General features: G+C 41.9%; 1 protein-coding gene across 1 annotated transcript; it reads right to left on the reverse strand.

Moving 5' to 3' along the window:
- Positions 1-687: 687 nt before the first annotated feature.
- BLMH (bleomycin hydrolase) lies at positions 688-21097 on the reverse strand. Its single transcript, XM_084493290.1, has 12 exons — positions 20958-21097; positions 20083-20280; positions 19403-19512; positions 18636-18777; positions 16280-16368; positions 14896-14988; positions 10701-10856; positions 10051-10209; positions 9887-9954; positions 9377-9494; positions 7137-7206; positions 688-1710 (listed from the first exon to the last, which is right to left on the reverse strand). The coding sequence occupies exons 1-12, from the start codon at positions 20968-20970 to the stop codon at positions 1559-1561; spliced, it is 1368 nt and encodes a 455-aa protein (XP_084349416.1). The 5' UTR covers positions 20971-21097; the 3' UTR covers positions 688-1558.
- Positions 21098-21322: the final 225 nt, after the last annotated feature.

Genomic DNA, 21322 nt, shown 5'->3' on the forward strand with positions numbered 1-21322 from the left:
ATTGTTTTCCATCTAGCCAGCACTCCCACCCAATTCGAGGAGTGTTAACTGCAGCAAGTTTAATCAGCTTGGGTGACTCCTAGCTAAACCCTCATCTGTATTTAGTTTAGCAACATGCAGGCATCCTTTAGCTTGGCATTTAGTGTACGTATATACGTGTACATACATATGTATCTTACACTAGATACACAAATGTATAATTTGCTTCCGTAATCATAGAACTGTCCACATCTGTAGCCCAAATGGAAGGAGTCAAACTAAGTTGTAGAGTACCACAGCCATAACAAACATGTTTGCTTGCATTTGACTTAAGCAATATTTATCTACCACCCATGGTAGCTGGCGGTGTGGTTCTATATCCTCACTTACCCTTTTAGTTGCTTATGACTAAACTCAGGACAAAACAGGACAATTATCAGGGTACGTAAAGACAACCCACCGTGTTGTCACAATTTAAATCGCAGTATTAGCACTGTGCTCATCACCAAACTATTCAAGTGTCTGTAGCATGTGAGATGGTGTTTACTTTTTATTTGTTCAGTGAGATAAGCATCTGTGACTACTAGGAATATAAAGCAACATGTTTTCCTGTTCACGTTCTGGCTCGCTTAGGTTTGTTTGTAGGTCACTGATCTTTCACATTCAATAGTTCCATGAGGCTCAAAAAAGAAACCAGAGCTGTACCAGTCACTTAAGAAAGTGTTTATTTAAAAGCTTCATAGCACCATCTTGTTTTTGAAAACATCCAAATAAAATGCAGCAATTTTTTTTTTCTGTTGAGCATGACACTATCTCCACCTGTGAACATTTATGGTTGTTCTTGCTAATATAACTGAAAAATAGCGCTCCTGTACACACAGACATAGCACTGGGCCTTGATAGAGGTTATCCAGTCCCATCTCAATAATGGAAGAATAAAGACAAATGAAACTGGAAACAAAGTTATTTCCCCCCCCCCCAATGCTGCTGAAAGAGAAAGCTTCCTAAGGGTAAATTAGGTAAACCGTTTCTAAGGTTCAGCAGTGTCTATTGTATGTACCCTTCAAAACTTCTTCCCTTGGCAGAAAAATTAGAAATGTGAATGTATAAAATATTTTGGGCATTCTTATGGTATATGACAGACCACAAATGGTTAATTTATAAGTATCTTGATGTATTTGTTCTAACACCTAGCTGTTAACTCTAAAGAATAGCCTTTTATGGCCATCTTGTCTAGGGAAAACACTGGTCAAAACAATTCTACTGAGTTACTATTCTGATTTTTTTTTTTTATTTAAGATTTAAGATAAAATCAAACCGCCATTGACAGCACTTGTAATATATTTCATAGTGAGTTTTTTCCTTTTCCCTTTTTAGTTTTGCAAAGTAGCCTGTCTGAGAGCTTTAATTCAGACAAATCAGTAAAGCGCTATTTCCCAAAGATCCTTAACTTACATTTCAAGAACATGGACCATGCTGAGTGCTTGGTCACATTATCATTTGGCTATGGCTTCCAACCACTCGGATTCTCTATTGCATCTACTTCTGGTTGACCATTAGAAGACAAATTTTCTGTAGTTCACTTGGCTAAAGCCCCCATAGGGTCCCAGGCTGGCAAAACAATCGGTTCCTGCTCCATCACTGCCAAGATGTCTTCTGGTACATGCTTCTTGTCCACCACAACTTCGTACACGTACTCAGAAAACCAGTCGTCCATCATGATCAGGTAACCTGGAGATGAAAAGATTCATTACAACAGAGAAGCATTACTGAGATAGTGAAGCAGTCACAAGTTGCAGACATTAATAATCCATTACAAACAGGAGCTAGTCATACTTCTGTCTCTCTCAAAAACAATTTAACATGTGGGCTAAGTAGATGCATTTCATGTGCACTGAAAAACCAAGAAACTTACTAGGAAAAACAAGCTCAAGAATAACTGTCAGTTTGGCTTATCTGTTAAAATAGGCATTAGGAATACTTTAATAAATTAGAATACCTTAAAAACAGTCAGAACATAAAACTACCTGGTTCTCTGGCTTTAAAAGTTTTCAGGATTTTGGTAAGAAAAGGGGAATTGTCCAGATGGATATCCATGCCACTTCTTGCTTAAACCAAACTTTGCTGTTTCAATTCCTGCAGCTGCCTTCTTTTGCTATCTGCTCTCCTCAATTTCAAAGGCATCTAAATCAGTTCGGCTGAACTAAATCTCAGTTATCTTCTTCAATGTAATTCTTATCAAGAATTTCAGTGAACAGCATTTGAACTGGGGAAAAAGCCATGTTTTGAGTATCACAGGTTTTTACAGAAAGCTACTACTAGAAACGAACTATTCAAAGTGAACTGAAAACACAGCGGCAGGGAGAAAGAAAGCATTTAGAAGAGATGAGAAGGCTTTATGTAATAAAGTTCCTTGTGTCCTTATACAGTATCATCACAATCAAATGAAACAAGAAAATGTCCAATATGGACAATAAATGCATCTATCTACACCATCTTGTTTCTAAAGCAAGAGATCAGATAATTCCCATAAATTAAAAACCCTATCAATTGTAATCCGAGCTAGAAGCCATTTTGGAAACATTGCCAAAAGGGAGCTGCCTTGATTATTCTCTCTTCAGGATATGAGTTCTTGGGACACACAAAAACCTCTCACTCCCAAGAGCCAACAAGTAATTGCACCCTGAGAGGATAATGAACTCTGCTTCTGACATCCTGTATCTCAAAGCTTGACAGTGCTGATTAGTATCGCAGTGTCTGAACAAGAAGAAAACGGCGAGCAGAACTTCAGAACATGCAAATAAGTAAGGTCGCTCTTTGAGAAGGCCTGTGCTCGGTGTCACAATGAAAGCCATTATCAATTTCTTCATTACAAGGAGACAGACTTCGTAGGCAGCAGCACCTTGCTTTAACAGAACAGAACACCTGACTGGGAGTACGCTCCTCTGCGCATGAAGCTGGTCCACGTTTCTAACTTACCCAAAGGAAAACTTAAAATGCAGCGTTCTGAAAGTAGCAAGCTGCCGGGCAGGGAGAGGTCAGCTGAGGATGTATGGTCTGAGATTAATTACCTAACCTAGCATTTGGGAACCTGAAAATAAAGCCCTTGCAAAGTTCCTCACAGACCTCATACAAGACACTTTGTGCTCGTACCTTAACGCCTCCACGGGGAGCGCAAGTTAGAGCCTCTCATAATGCACTCATGGGATAATATTCGTATATGAATACGACTGAGTGTAAAGTTAAATCTTTAAAGTGTCTTCATGCAGAAGTATGCAACAAAGAGACAAAAAGTCAAAAGATGAACTCAAAAGATGACTTTTCTTGTCGTACATCTCCTGCTAGCACTTCCATGCCAAAACAAACAAAGGGACCCCTATCAAGTGGCTGTGATAACATGATTTAGTGTTCCTCTTTGAAGACCTCCTGCTTGTTTTTAGTATAGATATCTGATGGGATAAGCTGGGTTCAAACTTCAGGAATACCGTCCTGTGTCTTCAGAACAAAAGAGTAAGCAGTACAATTAAACTTGGCTGTATAGCTGACAAAGTGCCAGTAAAACACAGAAAGGAAATATTTTACTAGGAAGTGACTTTTTTACCTCAAAAAAAAAAAAAAAACAAGCAATGTTTGTCAGCAGCTGTGTTCGTTCCTTAAGGAAAACCAGATTGGATTCCAAGAAACTCTTACAGCAGAGATGCATGTAATTACAGTGTATTTAGCAGAAGGCAATGCTAGGCAGTTCCCAGGGCTTCCCTTTCTCCGGGACAAGCACTACCACAAGAATTCAGCTCTGCCCACACTGCTGAGTCCGAGCATATAAGTAACTTCCTCCCGAATACCCAAACCAAGAGTCACTCGTTCCAGTCCTGTGCCATGCAAGGCCGGGGAAGCATGGATACTCTGGCACCTCAGACTGTGCTCACAGCAAAACACAAGGGACTCCGTATGAAACACTCATTTCCTACCAAGTGTTTTTGTTTTGTGCTATGTTTTTAATGACAAAGCCTAGCTAGTCCCTGGTGTACTGGTGTACTCAATTATCCTGTCCAATAATCCAGTAAGAGTCGGGGCTTGCCCGTATCCCCCACACCCAACAGGGCCTCAACTGGGATGTGCCAAGCGTAACATCATTCTTGGCCTTTTCTTTACTGATGTGGACACTGGTTCTCTGCACTGGACTTAGCCCAACACAGCTTCCCACCTTCTTAACAAAGCAGATAACATAAGATAAAATTCACTGCCAGATTGACTCAGTGGTATAGCAAGAGACTCAGGACAGAGTACAACAAATGCTCATCCTCCCACACCAGCTAGTACTGGACATTGAAGAGAGGGAAAAAGCAGGGCAGGAGGTGGAGGGAAAAAACCCTGTCACCTCTTCTGGTGCTTCAGAATGAAATCCCAAGGATATGTCTAGTTACTTTTAGCTAAACAGTAAGTTGTTGAGCCGTACTTAAAATTATTAAGGGATTCACCTCCCTGAAAAAAGCAGTCTGAACTAGAAGTCAAGCTTCTTATTTCTGATAAGGTTTTCTGCCAAGGCACTTTTCAAGACAACTCCCTAACCAAAACAAAATATAGACAGTGAGCGAGACTTTCCAGAGACAGTGGTCTCCACCAGTGTGTGTGGGGGGACAAACAAAACAGATAAGTGACAGTGACTCACCCAGGAAGTTCACACAGCTGGTGTGCATGCAACACACGCACAGAAAGTGTGGACAGGGTGTATTCAAGTCACTCTGGAGTCCAGTTACATTTGGAAAGAGCAACTAGCTTCCCTCAAGGAATTATTGAACTCATTCTTGAAAAGTAAATCCGTAATTGGAAAAAAAGACAATGTCTAATGAGGATGAATTGTTGCTGCAAACCAAGTAGTAGCTCGGGTTTACAAGGCTGGCAAACAAATTCAAAGTAAAGCTCAAGGACAACCAGGTATATGGATTAGTGTTATTTACAGCTCAAAGTCTGAGACACTGCACTTGTTTCATTTGTAGGTGCTGTAGATCACAGCCTATGCAGCTCCTCCAGAACATTCACTGATGCTCCTCCAGCCCAGCAATACTGGCACAGAACTGCAGCTGTTCAATCACAGCTCATCAGGTACAGCTCCTAGTCCAATCTATCTACTGGAAGAGAGGGAGGTTTAGGTTGGGAATTAGAAATTCCTTTACTGAAAGGGTTGTGTGGCATTGGAACAGGCTGCCCAGGGAAGCAGTTGAGTCGCCATCCCTGGAGGTCTTCAAGAAACACGTAGATGTAAAATCTAGTAGCATGGTTTAGTGGTGGACTTGTCAGTACTGGGTTAAAGGTTGGACCAGATGATCTTAGAGGCCCTTTTCCAACCTGAATGTTTCCATGGTACTGCATTGCAGTTTGGGAGCAATAGCCAGCATCCTGAAATTAAGCCCAGTTTTTATCCAGCTCTAATAAAAAACAGCTCTGAACTTGACTAAGGAACATATATGACAAGCAAAACCAGAAATGCTGACAGACACCTATTAACTTCAGAAAGTTGTGAGTACTAAAAATCCATGCTGAGCAGTTGTAAAGCAAACTGCACACGACACTCCCTCTGTGGAAGTGTTCTTCTAACACTACCATTAGCAGTCTATCACTGCAATTCAAGTATCCAGAGCATCTCAAAATGAAGCGTTCGACAATAAGAGCACAACTAACCAGGCATTTCTATATTTTATTCTCTATATAGACTACACCAGACCAAGGGGCCACAACAAATTAAGACACTATTCCAAGAATACCATTTTAGTTCACTACTCACATATAAGATATCGAAAGTGTATAAGTAGACCACATCCTAAAACAAAGTTTTCCCAAAATAGTCTATTCCCAAAAGAAAATCCACAACATTTGGGATTAATCTGCAACAGAAATATGCGGTCAGCAGTGACTGCTGTATTATGCCCTTGGACAAACCAAAGCCTGGCTTGGCATGCTCATCAGAGAGGTCACCACGCCACAACTACATGCACATCCAGCTTCTCTCATGAGAAAAAAGTCACAGAAGTCCTGCTGCGCTCATTTAGGATGAGCTGACAGACTGCAGACCTCAGTGGAAGCAGACTCTCACACTGCCGGCCCCACTCACCTAGGGCCAGGCAGGATCAGAGCTGCCCAACTCGACCAGGCAGAGCAGCATTGCTCAAGTTGTGCCCCTGCTGAGCAGGGAAGTGACTAGAAGTTATCTCCTAACCCACTGCTTGCTGTGACTCACTGTTCTGCCCACAATGCCTGTCCACGTGCCATGCCAGGCTGGCTCATCTCCCCCGCTACAGCCCTGCGGAGCTTAAAAATCCTTTGTAAAGGATTTGTAGGGCAGGCCAAGACAGTCATCAACAGGAAAACAAGTTCATGCAGAAACCTGCCATGAGCTAACTGCACGTTAACTGTGGCTTTTTTGGTTGCTAGTGCTTGTCATACCAGAGAGGAACACTGCAAGGACGTCACAGGTCATGTTTTTACATGGCTGTAGAAAGGCAACCAGAAGTATTTTCTTGTAGACAGATGTTAGAGCTAGAACAGTCACAGTGCAACTGTTCACATCGCCATCTGGAACAGGCCATACTGATTTGGTTAAAGGAAATTAAAAGCAAAAGCTTGCAGCGATTGATAAGCAGTGCTTTAAAATCTAAAATGCTCAAGTTTATAATGACTTTGGAATATTATCCAAAAACTTTAGTGCATTTACAAGTACTGCAGTGAAGACTTTATTTTCCCTTTCATACTAGAAGGGGAAAGCATTTCTATACAGTGCACACTGAGGCATTTCTTTAAAGTGATCCCATCTTATTTGGTACTGCAAATCATTTCTTACTTGCTGTCCCCTTTTAAAAAGATTGTTTCACATGCCTGCTAGAATTCTTGGTATTTCAGAACAGAAGTACCACCATGCTTTCAAAGCAACACTATCAGACTTCTCAGATGTGTTCTGTAGCAAAGGATGATGAGAAAAGATTCTGCTCTCTCCCTACCACCGTTGGCAAACCGCTACAAACTGCTTTTCTTTTCACAGTGATAATACCTGGCAATTTTCTTGTGATCAAGAGCAAACTGGCATACACTGCTTAGACAAACGAGCAGCTTTATACTAATAAGCTGGCTGACCTTTGATAACCTTTGATTATAAATTATTTTACCTTTATTCCCACGATCTTCACCCCAGGAGTTTTCCACTCGCCATTTTTCAAAGCAGTCTTCTTGCCCATCCTGTGACAAAGCAAGAAGATGGCTATTAGTATTGAAGGACTGAGAGTTCATAGCTGCCAACCCTTCCAAATCTAAATCCAGCACAAGCAAACAAGAGCTCCACTCCAAAGGCTACAGACACTGAGTTTCAGACAATGGTTTCTTGCTAATGGTCAGAAATCATTTTCTTAACTACGTGTCTATCTCTTTACATGAAGTATGAGCAAGTGTGATCAAGATGACAACCTGCAATAAATATTTAAAGAGAACAAACTGACCTAAATTCAAGTTTGGACTTAGCTGGAAGTATTTAAGGAGCCTTCCGTATCACCTAGCAGTGCCCTGTGAGCCTTCTGAAATAAACGTATCACTTGCTTGAGCTAGGAATCAGAAAAGGCACAGAGGAAATAAAGCAACTGCAGCCTGCTTTAGAACAATATTATTAAGAACAAGTTTAAATCTATCAAGTACATAAAAGCACTGGAAGCACATTCATAGGCTTGCTATGCCACAAAGCAAGCTGTTGGTAGTTTCAAAAGATTCTCATAAAAAACAAAAACAAAAAAAAAAAAAAAAACCAAACAAAAAAAAAAAAACAAAAACAAAAACAAAAAACAACTGTGTCCCTTGAGGAACCAAGGAAACAAGAGCCTGGAAAACATCCTACAAATCCACTCTTAATATTTGAGTGAATGCTATTGTATCGCTTCTATTCTCACTTTAAAAAAATATAAGAATGTCCTTAAAATTAGATGCTCAAGAGCTACTAGACAAACCACAAATCAACTCTTGATGCTATCAGACAGAAACTGGTATAAACTTGTTTACATATATTACATTTAACCAAATAGTGCATTTAATCTGCAATTTTTTACCTTGTAAAATTTAATACTTTTTTTTTTTTAAATCTTCAAAGCCTTTTTATGTAGTAGTAAATCCAAGGTATTGCATTTTTACAACCATTTATCAAAGCTCCTTTAGATTAATCTCAGGTTTAATATTAGACAACATGTTCAAACAAGGTAGAAACAAAATAAAATTACTATCCTTCAAACAAAGAACAGTAATTTCTTAAAAAATCTTTTCATTCTAGATGCATATCTAAGAAAATCAGGTCATATCTGGTATTTTATGCAACTATACTTTTATGCATGCAAAAGTACAAACTTTGAAATATAGACCGTGAACTACAGCCTCCAAGGAAGTGCTGCCCATAACTGGGGATGTACAAACACATCCTTCAGCCACGAGTAGATAAATAGGTTTTGAACACTAGAAATATATCATAACTGAAAAGCAATGAAAACACAATCTAGTACATAAAATACAAGTGTTAAGAGCTCAAAATGCAGAACAGTAGAAAACTTTATATTGAATTGTAGAAAGCAACTTAAATTCCTATGACTCAGCAGTCTCTGAAGCCCTCAAATGCTGGAGCTGAAGCAAACTTAAGTTACATGCAAGCTGTTATTTCTCAAGCCAAGGTCATGTTGGACAGGAAGAGACCACTTCAGAGAAACTCCAATAATGACAACTTCTGGAAACAACGGGAAAGATCAAAACTGCAAATAACCCTACAGTGTAAATATTCGCATGGTTCTTTTTACTTCATCTGTGCTTTGTTGTACTGCCAGGAGCAGGTTTAGCTGTGGATTCACCTCAGCCTGCTATCTGCCATAAAGCTGCTTGGGACACCATTTTCCCCAACTGCACAAGGTTGCAAAAGTTTAAGATTGCTGCCAAGTGCCTCCTAGTAGCTATTTTAACATAAACATCATGTTGTAAAAAGGTAAATCAGACTAACTCATGCAGTGGAATTTGGTGTTAAATGCTTGCTGTTGTACTTCATTCCTTGCTTAGCAAGGTGCATCAGAATCTGCATTTAGAACCAGTTAAGATAGCTTCTATTTCTGGGACACCAGAAAATCTAACTTCCTTTCCCCACCTCCAAAAAGTTTGTGGGCAGAAGGAAAGAAAGCCCTTACTTGTCTAAAATTTTTGTACTGGTTAAATATTTAGTTCTGAACACAAGGCAAATAACAGTAAGAACAGACAACCTAGGTGTTGTAGCACACATGCTGAACTCTGGAACAGCTTATACACTGTGAATGAGCACAGAACATATAAACAGGCTGCCAGAATATTCAAATACATCTGTGCAAACATCAAAGTTCCAGGACAGAGACCCTACCTTCTCCGAGACAGCTGTCAGGACCATGGCATGGGTCATCATTGATTCTCCAAAGATCAGTCGTTCTGCCTTGTTCATGTTCTTGACAGAGACGCCAAACACCAGCTCATGATTGAATCTGTTAAAAAGCCACATACACTGTAGCAAAAAAGGATGCAGGGAGGATTCTCACTAACAAACTAGAGAATCAGTAGACTTCCCTGTATTAGGAACCAGGGCACAGGCCTGCAAGTTCTGCAATTAGTGTCAGAATAAAAGCAGAAGACCCATCTCTTTAGGAGTTTCTCTCACCAGATACTAGACGATCAAATGGGTACAAGTATGTAACAGTCCATTAAAGATTTGCTACAAGTGATTAAGATTTTAGCTAATACGTGAAAAAATATTTCTGTTGCTCAAATACTTTTGTTTACGTAAGTGTATGTACAAATTAGTTTAAGCAGCCAAAGCTTCCTTTGTGTCCTAGCTAAGTGTCCAAAGTGGCATTCTGTTTTAATTTTTTTTACTTACATATTCATGTCATTGATTCCCAGCTTGCCATAGAAGTGCTTTGCAACATCACAGCCAAACCACACAGCCTACAAATAGAAGGAAGTCATGTCTAGGCCATATCCCAATGAGTTTTATGTTACAAGAGTTACACCATGTCATCCATGAAAAGAAGCCAAACAAACCTCGCCATCCTTAATAGATGCTGCAGCCAGTTTTTTCAAGACATCAACAGGCTGGTTGTTATAGAGTGTTTTCCTCCCTCCTACCATGTTGCCCAGGTACTCCACTGTGTACAGCTTGTTGTATGGGTTCTGAGGTCGAGGATCATTCACTAGACAAATCTGCCAACAAACAAGACATCATAAGTTAAGGTGCAACTGAAATCTTTGAGAAGAGAATCTGGGTGGATTTCAGACAATTGCTTTTGTCCAAGCTAGCTGTCTGTCCCATAGCTTCAGCTATGGCTGAAATACTGGTTTCATTTTTTTTTTTTTTTTTTTTTTTTTTTAGTTTTACCAGTACACTTCCAATTGTAGCACAGGAGTTTTACATGTTATTCCTTTCCTCTAATGGCTGTCTCACAGCTTTGATGACTGATTTGATCATTGCATATTATTAAAAATCACTGAAGTGCAATGCAAGGCCACAACTAATTGAAGAGCACAGCACAAACAGGAAATTGGGACATAAACACAGGGCCACCTGACTTGTACCCATCCCACACAGTGCAGTTACAAGTGTGGACAGGACACTTGCAACAGGGGAAAATAAACTGGAGGAGGCTTAAAAGCAAGAAGGTCTTTGGAAGCCACTGCCTCTCTGCATCCCCAACCTTGTCCTCCATGTTGAAGTACGGCTTCACGTGCTCGTTGTAGAATTCCACTGGTGTCATAGGACCATACTTGTGGTAGTTCTTCTCCTTATCCCGGAACTCCCAGCAGAAGGTCTCCGGAGGGTTGCCCAGGCAAGTACTCACTATTCTGAACACCTGGTCAGAGAAGCAAACAGCTGTGAACTTGCCAAAACATGCAGGTCTGCCCCTCCTACCACAAAAATGCCATTGATGGAGTTCTCCACATGAAAATCAACCGGAGAAATGCAATCAATGTTCACCTTGGAAGCATGTGAATAAATGTACACACATTTACAGTTTTGTAGCATAGATGTTGCAACAGTGAAGAATCTATCTGAAATGCCACAGGAAACCAGCAGAAGCTTGAACATCTGAATCCCAAGCTATTCTAGGAATGCAGCAGCCAAAAAGGAAAAGCCAAGATACTGCCCAGTCTTGTTCCAATATTTTCAATAATCCTGAAGCTTCTATATCAAGAAAATTTTCCAGCACAGGAGGAATATTGCCAATCTGATTATAAAAAGCTTTAACAGTCAGCATTACCTGTTTTAGTAGGTGATTTGCCCCACACAGAGAGACAAATGAGATCTTCCAACACACATTTTATGTGAAACACACATTCTATCCCAGTGTTTCCCATACTAATCCCTTTTTCCCTGTAATGATGATTTGGATTTCAGCGATGGGCCTTTGCCTCTTTCCAAAATCCTAGAATAATCTTCTCATCTGTTTTAATACATTTAACAATGCCTCCATTTAGGGTTAAGATGGCAGATTATGTAATTTAACTGAAGATCCACGTCCCCTGACTGACATCCTTTGCAGATGACAGCTTTCTATTGACTCTCTTTACCACAAGAAATTGAAGATTAAGTGAACCTCCCTATAAATCAGACTGTAAAATAGTACTTAATCTATACTGTATTTTCTCACAGGGCTTATAAAACGTGCTATCTTGTAGGCAGTAACCAGATGACTGTCTTTAGGGATATTTAGCAGGATCTGTCACAGCATATATGGGGACAGAAAGAATTCAATTATTTAAACAAGTTTTAAACTGATTTACTCCAGCTGAAACTACTTTACTTCAGCTCTGCCCATCCATATCTTCAGTACAATACTTCCTTGCAAAGAACCAACAGTTTTAAAATAAGAGAAGGGGGAATCAAATCTAAACTGCACCTTCTGCACATCCAATGCCTATGGTTTGTGCCAGCTATCCTAGGCTGTCAGCCTTCATGTCACCCTCACCAGCTTTCACAGGAGTGGAGACAATACTTTTCCAGGGCTGACTTGCTCTTTCTGGAGCCAGCTGAGCTGATTTATAAGATCCCAAGGTACCACAGGAAACAGTTGTTAATTAACAAAGCTAGACAGCCTCCATAACCACACACACTTTTTTTTTTTTTTAAAAAAAAAAAAAAAAAAAAAAGAACTGGGATTTACTTTTATTTTTTTAAACTCAAAAACAACAACTCAGGCTTTAACAGCACTTATGGGCTGGCTCATTAAGTCCTCGTAAATTAGGAGTTGTGTGCAGTTTCACACACTAAGAATAACCCCAATTCTTAATAGGTTTTCCGCCCTTTTTCATTGTGTTCTGAAGATGAGTAGAGAAAAAGGTTTGGAGAGATCTATGGGGTTTCTGTGTTTTAAGCTGTTTGTGCTCATGGCAAAATGCGTGCACTGCTCATGCTAAGTAACATTCACTATTTGGCTGTGTACAAGATGCAAATAAAGGTGTTGCTGTTCCAAGCAGCTTAATGAAAACAAATGAATAGATTAATTACAGGTTGAAACTAAGGTGTGGGCTTATGTTTTTACTGGAGGACCTCACCTTTATTTACCAATAAATATGTTAAGCAGCAAATTTAAATCCCTAAACTACTCTAAATACTTTATGTTGCACCCTGCACAAAAGGTAGCATTTGCTGTGGATACACCCACATTGCCTCAGATAACCTCAGCTCTCACCACTTGGGGTTATGAAAGCCAAATAAGAAAAATGCCTGAAAGGAAAGAAACAAGCAAGCAAGTTCCAGCCAGAGGAAGGAAAGTGATGGAGACAGAAGTCTCAAGTTAACAGAGGCAGTTAACTGCGAATGACCTCCCTTGATTGTTTTTTCCACCACACCCTTCATAGGCCAACCCTTATTATCAAAAAAGCTTCCTACACCAATGCCCATAGGAGAGGCATTTAAACTAGAAGGTGACTAGTATCACTCTGGCAACGACTGGAACCAAGATAAGGCAAAGATGTAGTGGATTGTGCTAAAAAACAAAATGAGCAAGGAGAGGAAAAGGACGCTCCTGATAAGAGCCTACACAAAGGAAAACAGTGAAGGAAGAAAGTCAATCACATGCACTGCACTGATTTCAACTTCTGACCTGTTGTGCTCTAGTTTGATAAGGAAAATGTTTAAACAGTTCTGGAGTGAATATTTAATCCCACATTCCAGTGCAGCTGCCCTGTTTTAGCTAGAGCACCGCCTCCCAGCGTAAGTGAGCTAAGACTTGATATGCAAATAAAACTTCACAGAACAAAGGCAAATTGTTTTGCCACTTATGAAAAGAGATTAACAGCCACTTACATGTAACAACATGAAAAGCTGTCTCTTACTTATCAAGCTAAGTGTTCCTAAAAGACACAGGTGCAGTGCACATTCCAGATACAGCATTTATTTTAAGTAGAACCACTTAAGTTGCAAAACACTTTTACTACTGCAAGAGGAAGTGCTCTGTTAACCACAGAGAACTAAGCATAACCTTTTTCAGAAAAAAAAAATTACAACTAGTTTAATGAGCCTCTAATGATAGTTCCAGGATCCTTTATCAAAGGGCAAGAGGCTCTAAACAAATAAAGTGACATTCTACAGTGAACTGTATGTCATCGCCCTCAAAAAAAGAACATTGCCAGCCCTGGGAAGCTTGATAGCTTGCTGTAAAATTCTCCAAGGGCTTTTGAACACACACTTTGGACAGAAGTTACATTACTCACTTTTGGACTAGCTGCTGATTTGCAACATACTAAAGGGCAGGCTCAAAAAGAGGAACTATTATTGATCTTTGGGTATGCATTTCGTAATATATTTTAGTCTCAATAACATAACCCAAGGAACATCTACAAATTGCCTTTTTAATTAGATAAAAGCTACAGGTCTTCAAGTGAACACATTAATCAATACTTGTACATTAATGAAACTGCTTAAATCTTTGCAGAAATGTCCCAAGTAGGTTCTGCCTAATCTCAATGTTTATTTGGTTGCAAAAAAAAAAAAAAAAAAAGACATGAAGATACTTGATTTCTTGAGACATCGAAGGACAGACATTAAAACCACTGGGCCACTTTGCATTACGCCTGAGAAACAAGTGAAAAAAACTTTACATGTATGCACCTGGCTAAAAAAAATCAAACTAGCACACCCTCCTGAGCTTTTAAAACTAACTTTTGCTATTTAAACCTCAATTACAAGAACTGTAGAATAAGAACAAGTGCCACTGCCACGTTCAGTCAACAGATGGAAGGCCAGCCGCTACACAAACACCACTTCCACAGACTTACTGATTGATTTGAGTTAATTCACACAGCCAAAACCAGACGCTGTGGTTCATTCCTCTGCTGCTCCCCAGTATCAAATCACAGCTGGATTCAGCCTGGCCTTCAGCTTACATCTTTCCCACAATGCAGAGCACTGACTTTTGTTGTTCTTTCCTGCTCTCTTGTGGGGAATTTCTGCAACAACACTCGTGCTGTAGGAATCTACACTCAAAACCATCAGAATGCAGTTATAAACGCTAGGAAAGAGGCGAGTTGAAAAAAGCTCGATAGGTCACTATTTTGATCTCCATTAAGATACAAAATGCTGCCCGCTCTTCCCCCCCTCCTTTTTTTTTTTTTTTTTTTTTTACAGAAATGCATAGATCTCAATTAAGTTCTGGAATATTTGTTTGGAAGTGCACTCATAGCTGTGACAGCACTGGTATCACTCCAGTGTTGTGTCTCTTGCTGCATAGTGCTGGCACAGCATCAGGACTCCTTCCAAGCCCCAAGAGCAAGCAGGCTGGGGGTGGGCAAGTGATGGGGAGGGGACATTGCCAAGGCAGCTGACCTAACCCAACCAAAGGGATATTCCATAACATCCATACGTTCCAAAAATACTAGCACCACATTTACCTCTTCTATCATAGTGTCCATTGCAGCACAAAGTTCTTCCTTAATTGTTCCACTCGCCACCATGTTTCTCAGCCGCAAACAGTACTCTCTCATCTGTTTAAGGAGAAAGCCATTTTAAGATTATGAAAGGTGCTGCCTCATCAGTCTTCAGGACTTATCTGGTTGTTACAGGCACCCATTTTACTCTTTCTAACTCGTTTTCAAAATGAAGAGAAAATCCATTTCAGAAAGCCTTGTCAGATAGCAATTCTTTAAAATCAAGCTAATTGTTTAAAAGTAACAGATCAGCAAAAAAACGCAAATACTTGTGATTCAATTGCCGTTTTCCAACTCCTGATTTGAAGCTTACAGCCATTAGCTTTTCTTAAGGCTTGGTTTCTCTGTTCCCTAATATAACTCATGCTACAACATCCATATGCACTACCACCTCTGTGACTCACGCACAGACCATCTCCACACTATAAAATTTATTTTGCAATTCTAATGCATAATTGATCTCTCGGTTGATAAAAATAATGGAGCATTTCCCCACTGCATGCAGAATTGCAGCAGGAAGAGTACATGCCTCCCATTACTGTCACCATCCATAAGGCTGAGCAGCAGTGAGTGGGGCTCCCTCAAGACCAGCTGATTTGCAATGTTCAAGACAAGAATAACATTAACACCACTGTTATGTCTAAGCTCATTTCAACACATTTTACATTTTTTATATGTACTTCAAAGGGCAATCTTCTCTAAGCACAGACCATATGAACTGGAAAAGAATCAAAGCCTGCTGTAAAAAAAAAAATATTAAATTGCCTATTTAATCTAACAGCCTACACTAGCATCTTCCCAGATAAATTCACTTTTGTAGTTCAGAGCACAAGTTTACACCTTCCTTCAGATAAAGCTGCACACCTCCATACTGCAAGCTGATTTTTAAGATTTAGTGTTTCTAAAATACATATTTTTGATCTTTAACACCCAATTTGGCAGCAATATTAAGACACACAGGCATACTGGTAGGTGAACACTGAGGGGGCAGGAGAATCACCTACGTGCCAAGTGCTAGCTCTCCAGAAATATACTTAATCAGCCTCAAATCAAGAATCAACTTTTCAGAGGTTTGAGGATTGGGAGCAATTGCTACTAAAACTACGGTGCATTTTCAAGCTACTGAGGCCTGCCAATGGCTATCTTCCATAAACGCAGTTTCCTGCTCTGTATTTCAAGATTGATCTCATTCCCTTGCTATGATTTTAAGCTATCTTTCAAACAAAACAAAAAAAAACAATTGCTGAGATGCACTTGATACTTGGCTCAAAAAAATGCTGTAGTACCTGGAGCAGGGTCATTCCCATCCCCTCTCCTTCTTTAATTGCAAGATCTAAACCAATTTTACCTTATGATTCAAGATTTCATTCATCCTTCTAGTAGCCTCTGTAGTATGAGACTCTGGGAAGTATTTCTTGGGAACCACACCATACTTTTCTAAAAGAAAGCAATACAGGTATATGTTAACAACTGTCTTTTCGCCACAACAGACACTAGTGTTTCGGCTCATGCACACATAAAAACTACATAGTTTTCTGTGCAGACTTTATAAGAGAAAAGTCTCGTTTAAAGGTTACGAGTACTCAAAGTTTACGTCTTCCCTTGACAGAATCCTGACCTCCGATCTGCATTCCATGCAGGTCCCAAGAGGTGGAATCCCTGAGTGGCCTCGTATCATTTCATCTGACACTTTAAAAGGCTCTAAACTAGTGGTTGGTTTGTTTGTTTTTAAGATCTTTTTTAACATGAAGAAAGCTTACTTGAAAATTAGCTTCCAGAAATGTCTTCCAGAAAGACTGGGCCTCGTATGAATAATTCCACGTATTTGATCTAAGGTTAAGTGACTAACTTCCCAGTTTCCTTTCCTCCTGAACATTTATAAAACATCAGCAACAGCTCAGTTATTTCCTACATCATGGTACTAAGGATCACACCATGCAAGCTCTGGATATAACAGCAGCATCCAGAAGTTTTCTCCAGTTTGTTTAAACATTTGTGAGTACTTGTAATGACTGAATGGGGAAAAAAGTAACCTCCAGGCTTCAAATAAACAAGTTCCTTTTGTGATTCTAAACTTGCATTATTAGCTTGTGGCTTTACAAGGTGTCGCAATGTTTCACCATACAAATGAAAGCAAATGCTAGTCTAATTCAGACACTAAACATCCCCTTAATTATTGCTAAGGATGATCCTACCTAAACTGGATCTTTGTAAGACCAGCACTGCCACATTCCACATAATTTCCCTCTGACTGATCTTTGTAACACCTTTCTTCAGGCTGCAATTCTGAAAGCCCTTCTACTTCTGCCTTGTAGACACACCCTGGTCTAACAAGGTTTCTTCTTTACCAGGTACACTGAATTGTAAATATGGATATAAACAAAGGCAACATGTCAAATTATAACTGAAATAACAGGGGACTGAAACACGTTTAGTAAACAGACAATCTGGGTTATCTAATTACTTCTGCTGATTTTCTGAGCTTCTATCAGCAGCAATATGCAAAAATGAAGATCCCAGAAAAGATTTAAGCATAATATTTAAAAGATAACATGAAAAAGATCATTGATTAAAAAAGGAAATGGCTAACAGCGCTGTTTTTAGCAAGCTTCCAGGTCTCACTCTGATTCTTCTTACTCTGAGAGCTTACAGTAATCTTAAAGATCACCAGGGTATGCTGCTAGTTTTTCCTTTTCCTATCTGAGTATTAAGGAGATGGGACAAGAAAACCCGTGTCTATGGAAGTTCGTATCCTTTTTTCCTACATTAGTAACATGAAGGTGATTATTACCTGAAAGGAAGTGTTATTAGGAAACAGGTTAGCTGCTTTTTGATGTGGTATGTTAGAAACTTAAAGAAAGCAAAGCTGGAAATCAATAACAAAGTCCAGAAGAGCTTACACAACTCTCCAGACCTCATTCTAATCTGCAATGTTTTCCATTAAACATTAGCAGAATGCTCCGAGAGACTACAGTCCTGAACTTTCAGGCACAGAAAAGTAAAAGACCAAATAAACTTTACATCTGGAGCTATGTTATTACTCCTCACAATGCATAGACCTGCTCAGTCCGTATGGATAGCCACGTAGTTTTCGCATGGCTAACAACATTATCACAGCTCAGCTCAAACCATGGTTACAGGGCAGTTTAGGCAAAGCAATCCAAAGTGAGTACATGCATCTAAAGCAGGTGTCTGAAGTTTGTCTTGGTTGAATATTTAGCAGAGTATTGCTTTAATGATGGCAAAAGTTAAGGAAAGCAAAAGGCAGTAAACTATTGGCCCTAACCAAGATTATCATCATTTCAGCTTTATCATTTGTTCAGATCATCAATTCTGTTTCTTACTGAGTGCAAACTGACAGCTGCCTGTGTGCAGACTTGATGCTAAAAAGAATGTGTTTTGAGAGAATGAGAAATACAGCCAGGTAACTAAGAATGACAACATAGGTTTTTTAAGGTAACTATACAGACAAGCACTTCATTGCAGATTTCGTTATATCACAGACATTTCAAGCCAGTTTTTGAGAGGTAACAATGAAAAGTAAACACAAACCTCTGTTTCAGGTCTTCTGTGGTGCCAGCTACTATTTGACCTAGGTGATCCTAGTTTTAAACAATGCAGAACCAATCCAAAATTGTTTCCACTCCTTATCTCCCAAACCAGTGTACAATTTAGGAAGTGCTCCCAGCAACCAATTCCCTTACCTATAATGTTAACCAACATATCCCACTGTCCACCATCGTTTGTGGGGTTAGAGAGCAGGAACTGTACCAGTCTTCCTTCTACAGGCTCCTTTTTCTGAGCTGTTTCCACAAAGGCATTTAAATAGTAGTAACAGCGTTCGACCTGGAACGAACAGACAGGATAAATGTCTAAGTGTGATGTATGCATGAATACACTCCCATAGAGTCCTTTCTTTGGAAGCCTGCACATCCACTAACACTCTCATTTTCCCCACAGTATTCCTATAAGCTTATTCTTGTTACAGACCAAGTATTTGCAAGTGAGTGAGTACTGAGCTTGAGGGCGGAAGAAACAGGAAACGTGAAAGAGAAGTTATGTAACGAAGCCTGGCCCAAACCAGCACTAGATTTTCTCAATTTCCCTTAGGGAAGAAAGCAAAGACACAGCTCCCAGATCAGCAGGTCACAAGCACTACTGAAAGACCTCTCAACAGAAAATTACAGTTACGTTTCTTGCTGGGCCTCCTGCAAATAACTTTGGGAATACTCAAAGTCTCTTTCGAGTGTTTTTTACTTTTCCAGACCATTAATATCTTTACAGCTTCCTTTGCAATCTAGAAGTCCCACTTTGTGCTATCTTAATTTAAAATATACATTTAAGGAACTTCTGGTGTTTCCTATCACGCGTGTTTTCCATTTAAGACAGTCCAACCTAGAAGAAATTCCATCCCAATACTAAGACCAATGGCAGATGCAGCGCTAGCAGTCTGTGAGCTGTACTACCGTACCTTATCCCAGAAAAAGAGGTACGACTGGCTGAATTCAAACTCTTCAATGTTGTACTTTTTCATGAAGGGAAGACGCATTGCATTGAGACAGGAGAAGATCCAACATCTCCCTGAGATCAAAGGAACAAGAATTAAACCAGAATGCTTGTACTCAAATCCGCACAAGGTCTCCAAACACCAGATTCATTATAACATCCCTTCTGAAACCTTGGGCCCACTGTCCTGGCTGGCCCTGTAAAATACTGAGTAACGACAGCTCAGGAATCTTGAAGCACACAGGTGGGTCTCAACTGCTTCATTCTTATCCTTTACAGAAGGCAAATATTGGAGGTGTGAAGGCAGTTACCGACTCAAGGATGCTGTGAGGATTCAGTTTCAGCTCTCAGAGGTCTTTTGAGCAGATGTTAGCAGAACACGGTGGCAACAGAAGCCAGGTAAGGCTGGAAACCCTTCTAGTGTACTGCTACAAGTTAACTGCCTTGTATCAAATTATTACAAGCCATCCCCAGCAGGCACAAGCCTGACCACAACACTCAGCTTTTTGTTCAGGATCCCACACCAACACCCCAAGTCCCTCAGAGCGGGGCACACCAGGAACAACCCCTGAAGCCCCCCCCTTGCTCTACACCCCCGGGAACACCTCCCACCTCAAGCCCCGTTCCCCCCCCAACACCGCTTACCGGAGTTTTTCTGGTTGGTGACGGGTTTGCCCTCGGCGGGCAGGGCGTGCTGGAAGACCTGCACGGTGTCCTGCACCACCTGGCGCTGCAGGCACACCTCCAGCGGGTCGCTGCATGTCGCCACGTTCTGGGCCAGCAGGAAGCGGGGCTCGGCCCGCAGCCGGCGGCTGAAGGCAGCGGCCTTCTCCGGGCTCAGCCCTGAGGGACGGGGGGCGGCCGTCAACGGGGGGGGGCCGGGACCCAAGGGACCCCCCCTGGGGCCTGCCCTTCACTGGGACCCCCTTCAGGACCCCCCCCCCTCACCGGGACTCCCCCCAGGGCCCCCCCTTTACCAGGATCCCCTTCAGAGCCCGCCCCTCTTCACCGGGACCCCCTTCAAGGCCCCCCCTCCCTCACCGGGACTCCCTTTAGGGACCCCCCCCACACCGGGACCCCTCCAGGGCCACCCCCTCCTCACCGGGACCCCCTTCAGGCCCCCCCCCCTTCACCAGGGCCCTTCCAGGGCCACCCCCGCACCACCGGGACCCCCTTAAAGGCCCCCCCCCTTCACCAGGACCCTCTATAGGGCCCCCCCTCCTCACCAGGACCCCCTTTAGTGACCCCACCCCCCCCCCACCGGGACTCCCCCTCACCCCCCCCCCTCCTCCCAGCCCCCCCCTTCAGGACCCCTTTCCCCAGAACCCCCCCCTCAGCCCCCCCCCACCTCCCCGTTGCTATGGCAACCGCTCCCCCTCCCTCCCAGATCCCCCCCCTCACCCCGTTACCCCGGTAACGCCCCCCCCCCCACAAGCCCCCCAGCCCCGTTGCCCCGGTAACCACCCCCCCGCCCCCCTCCCATCCCCGTTGCCCCGGTAACGGCTCCCCCCGCCCCTCACCGCGGGCGTTCATGGCGCGGGTCGGGGGGCGCCGCTCACACGGCCGGGGCCCCACAGCGGGTCGCGCGGCCGGGCGGAAGCGGCTTTTATAGCCCCGGCACCGGAAGCAGGAAGCGGGGCCTTGAGGGGAGAGGGGGGGCGGTGAGGACGGCGGCCGGCGAGGGACAAACTTGTGCCGGGCCGCGCGCGGTGTCCCTGAGGGGGCCGCGCGGGGGCGCCTCCCCCCCACACCATCCACCCCCCTTTCCCCGACCTCCCTCCTCCCTGCAGCCTTCCAGAATGTTCTGAGGGGGGGAGAGGACCCCCCACACACACCCACACACACCCACACACACCCCTACTGTATTATTTATTATTTATTTATA

Source organism: Aythya ferina (assembly GCF_964211825.1).
Source record: "Aythya ferina genome assembly, chromosome: 19".
In the NCBI taxonomy this organism is placed as follows: Eukaryota; Metazoa; Chordata; class Aves; order Anseriformes; family Anatidae; genus Aythya; species Aythya ferina.

Bases quoted from the DNA above. Each gene is read 5' to 3' on its own strand.
- BLMH (XM_084493290.1), bottom strand. The intron at 10,210-10,700 runs GTTGGGGATGCA...GTTTGTTGGCAG, and splicing joins ACTTCAACATGGAGGACAAG to ATTTGTCTAGTGAATGATCC. The intron at 1,711-7,136 runs GTAAAATAATTT...TTTCATCTCCAG, and splicing joins TGAAGATCGTGGGAATAAAG to GTTACCTGATCATGATGGAC.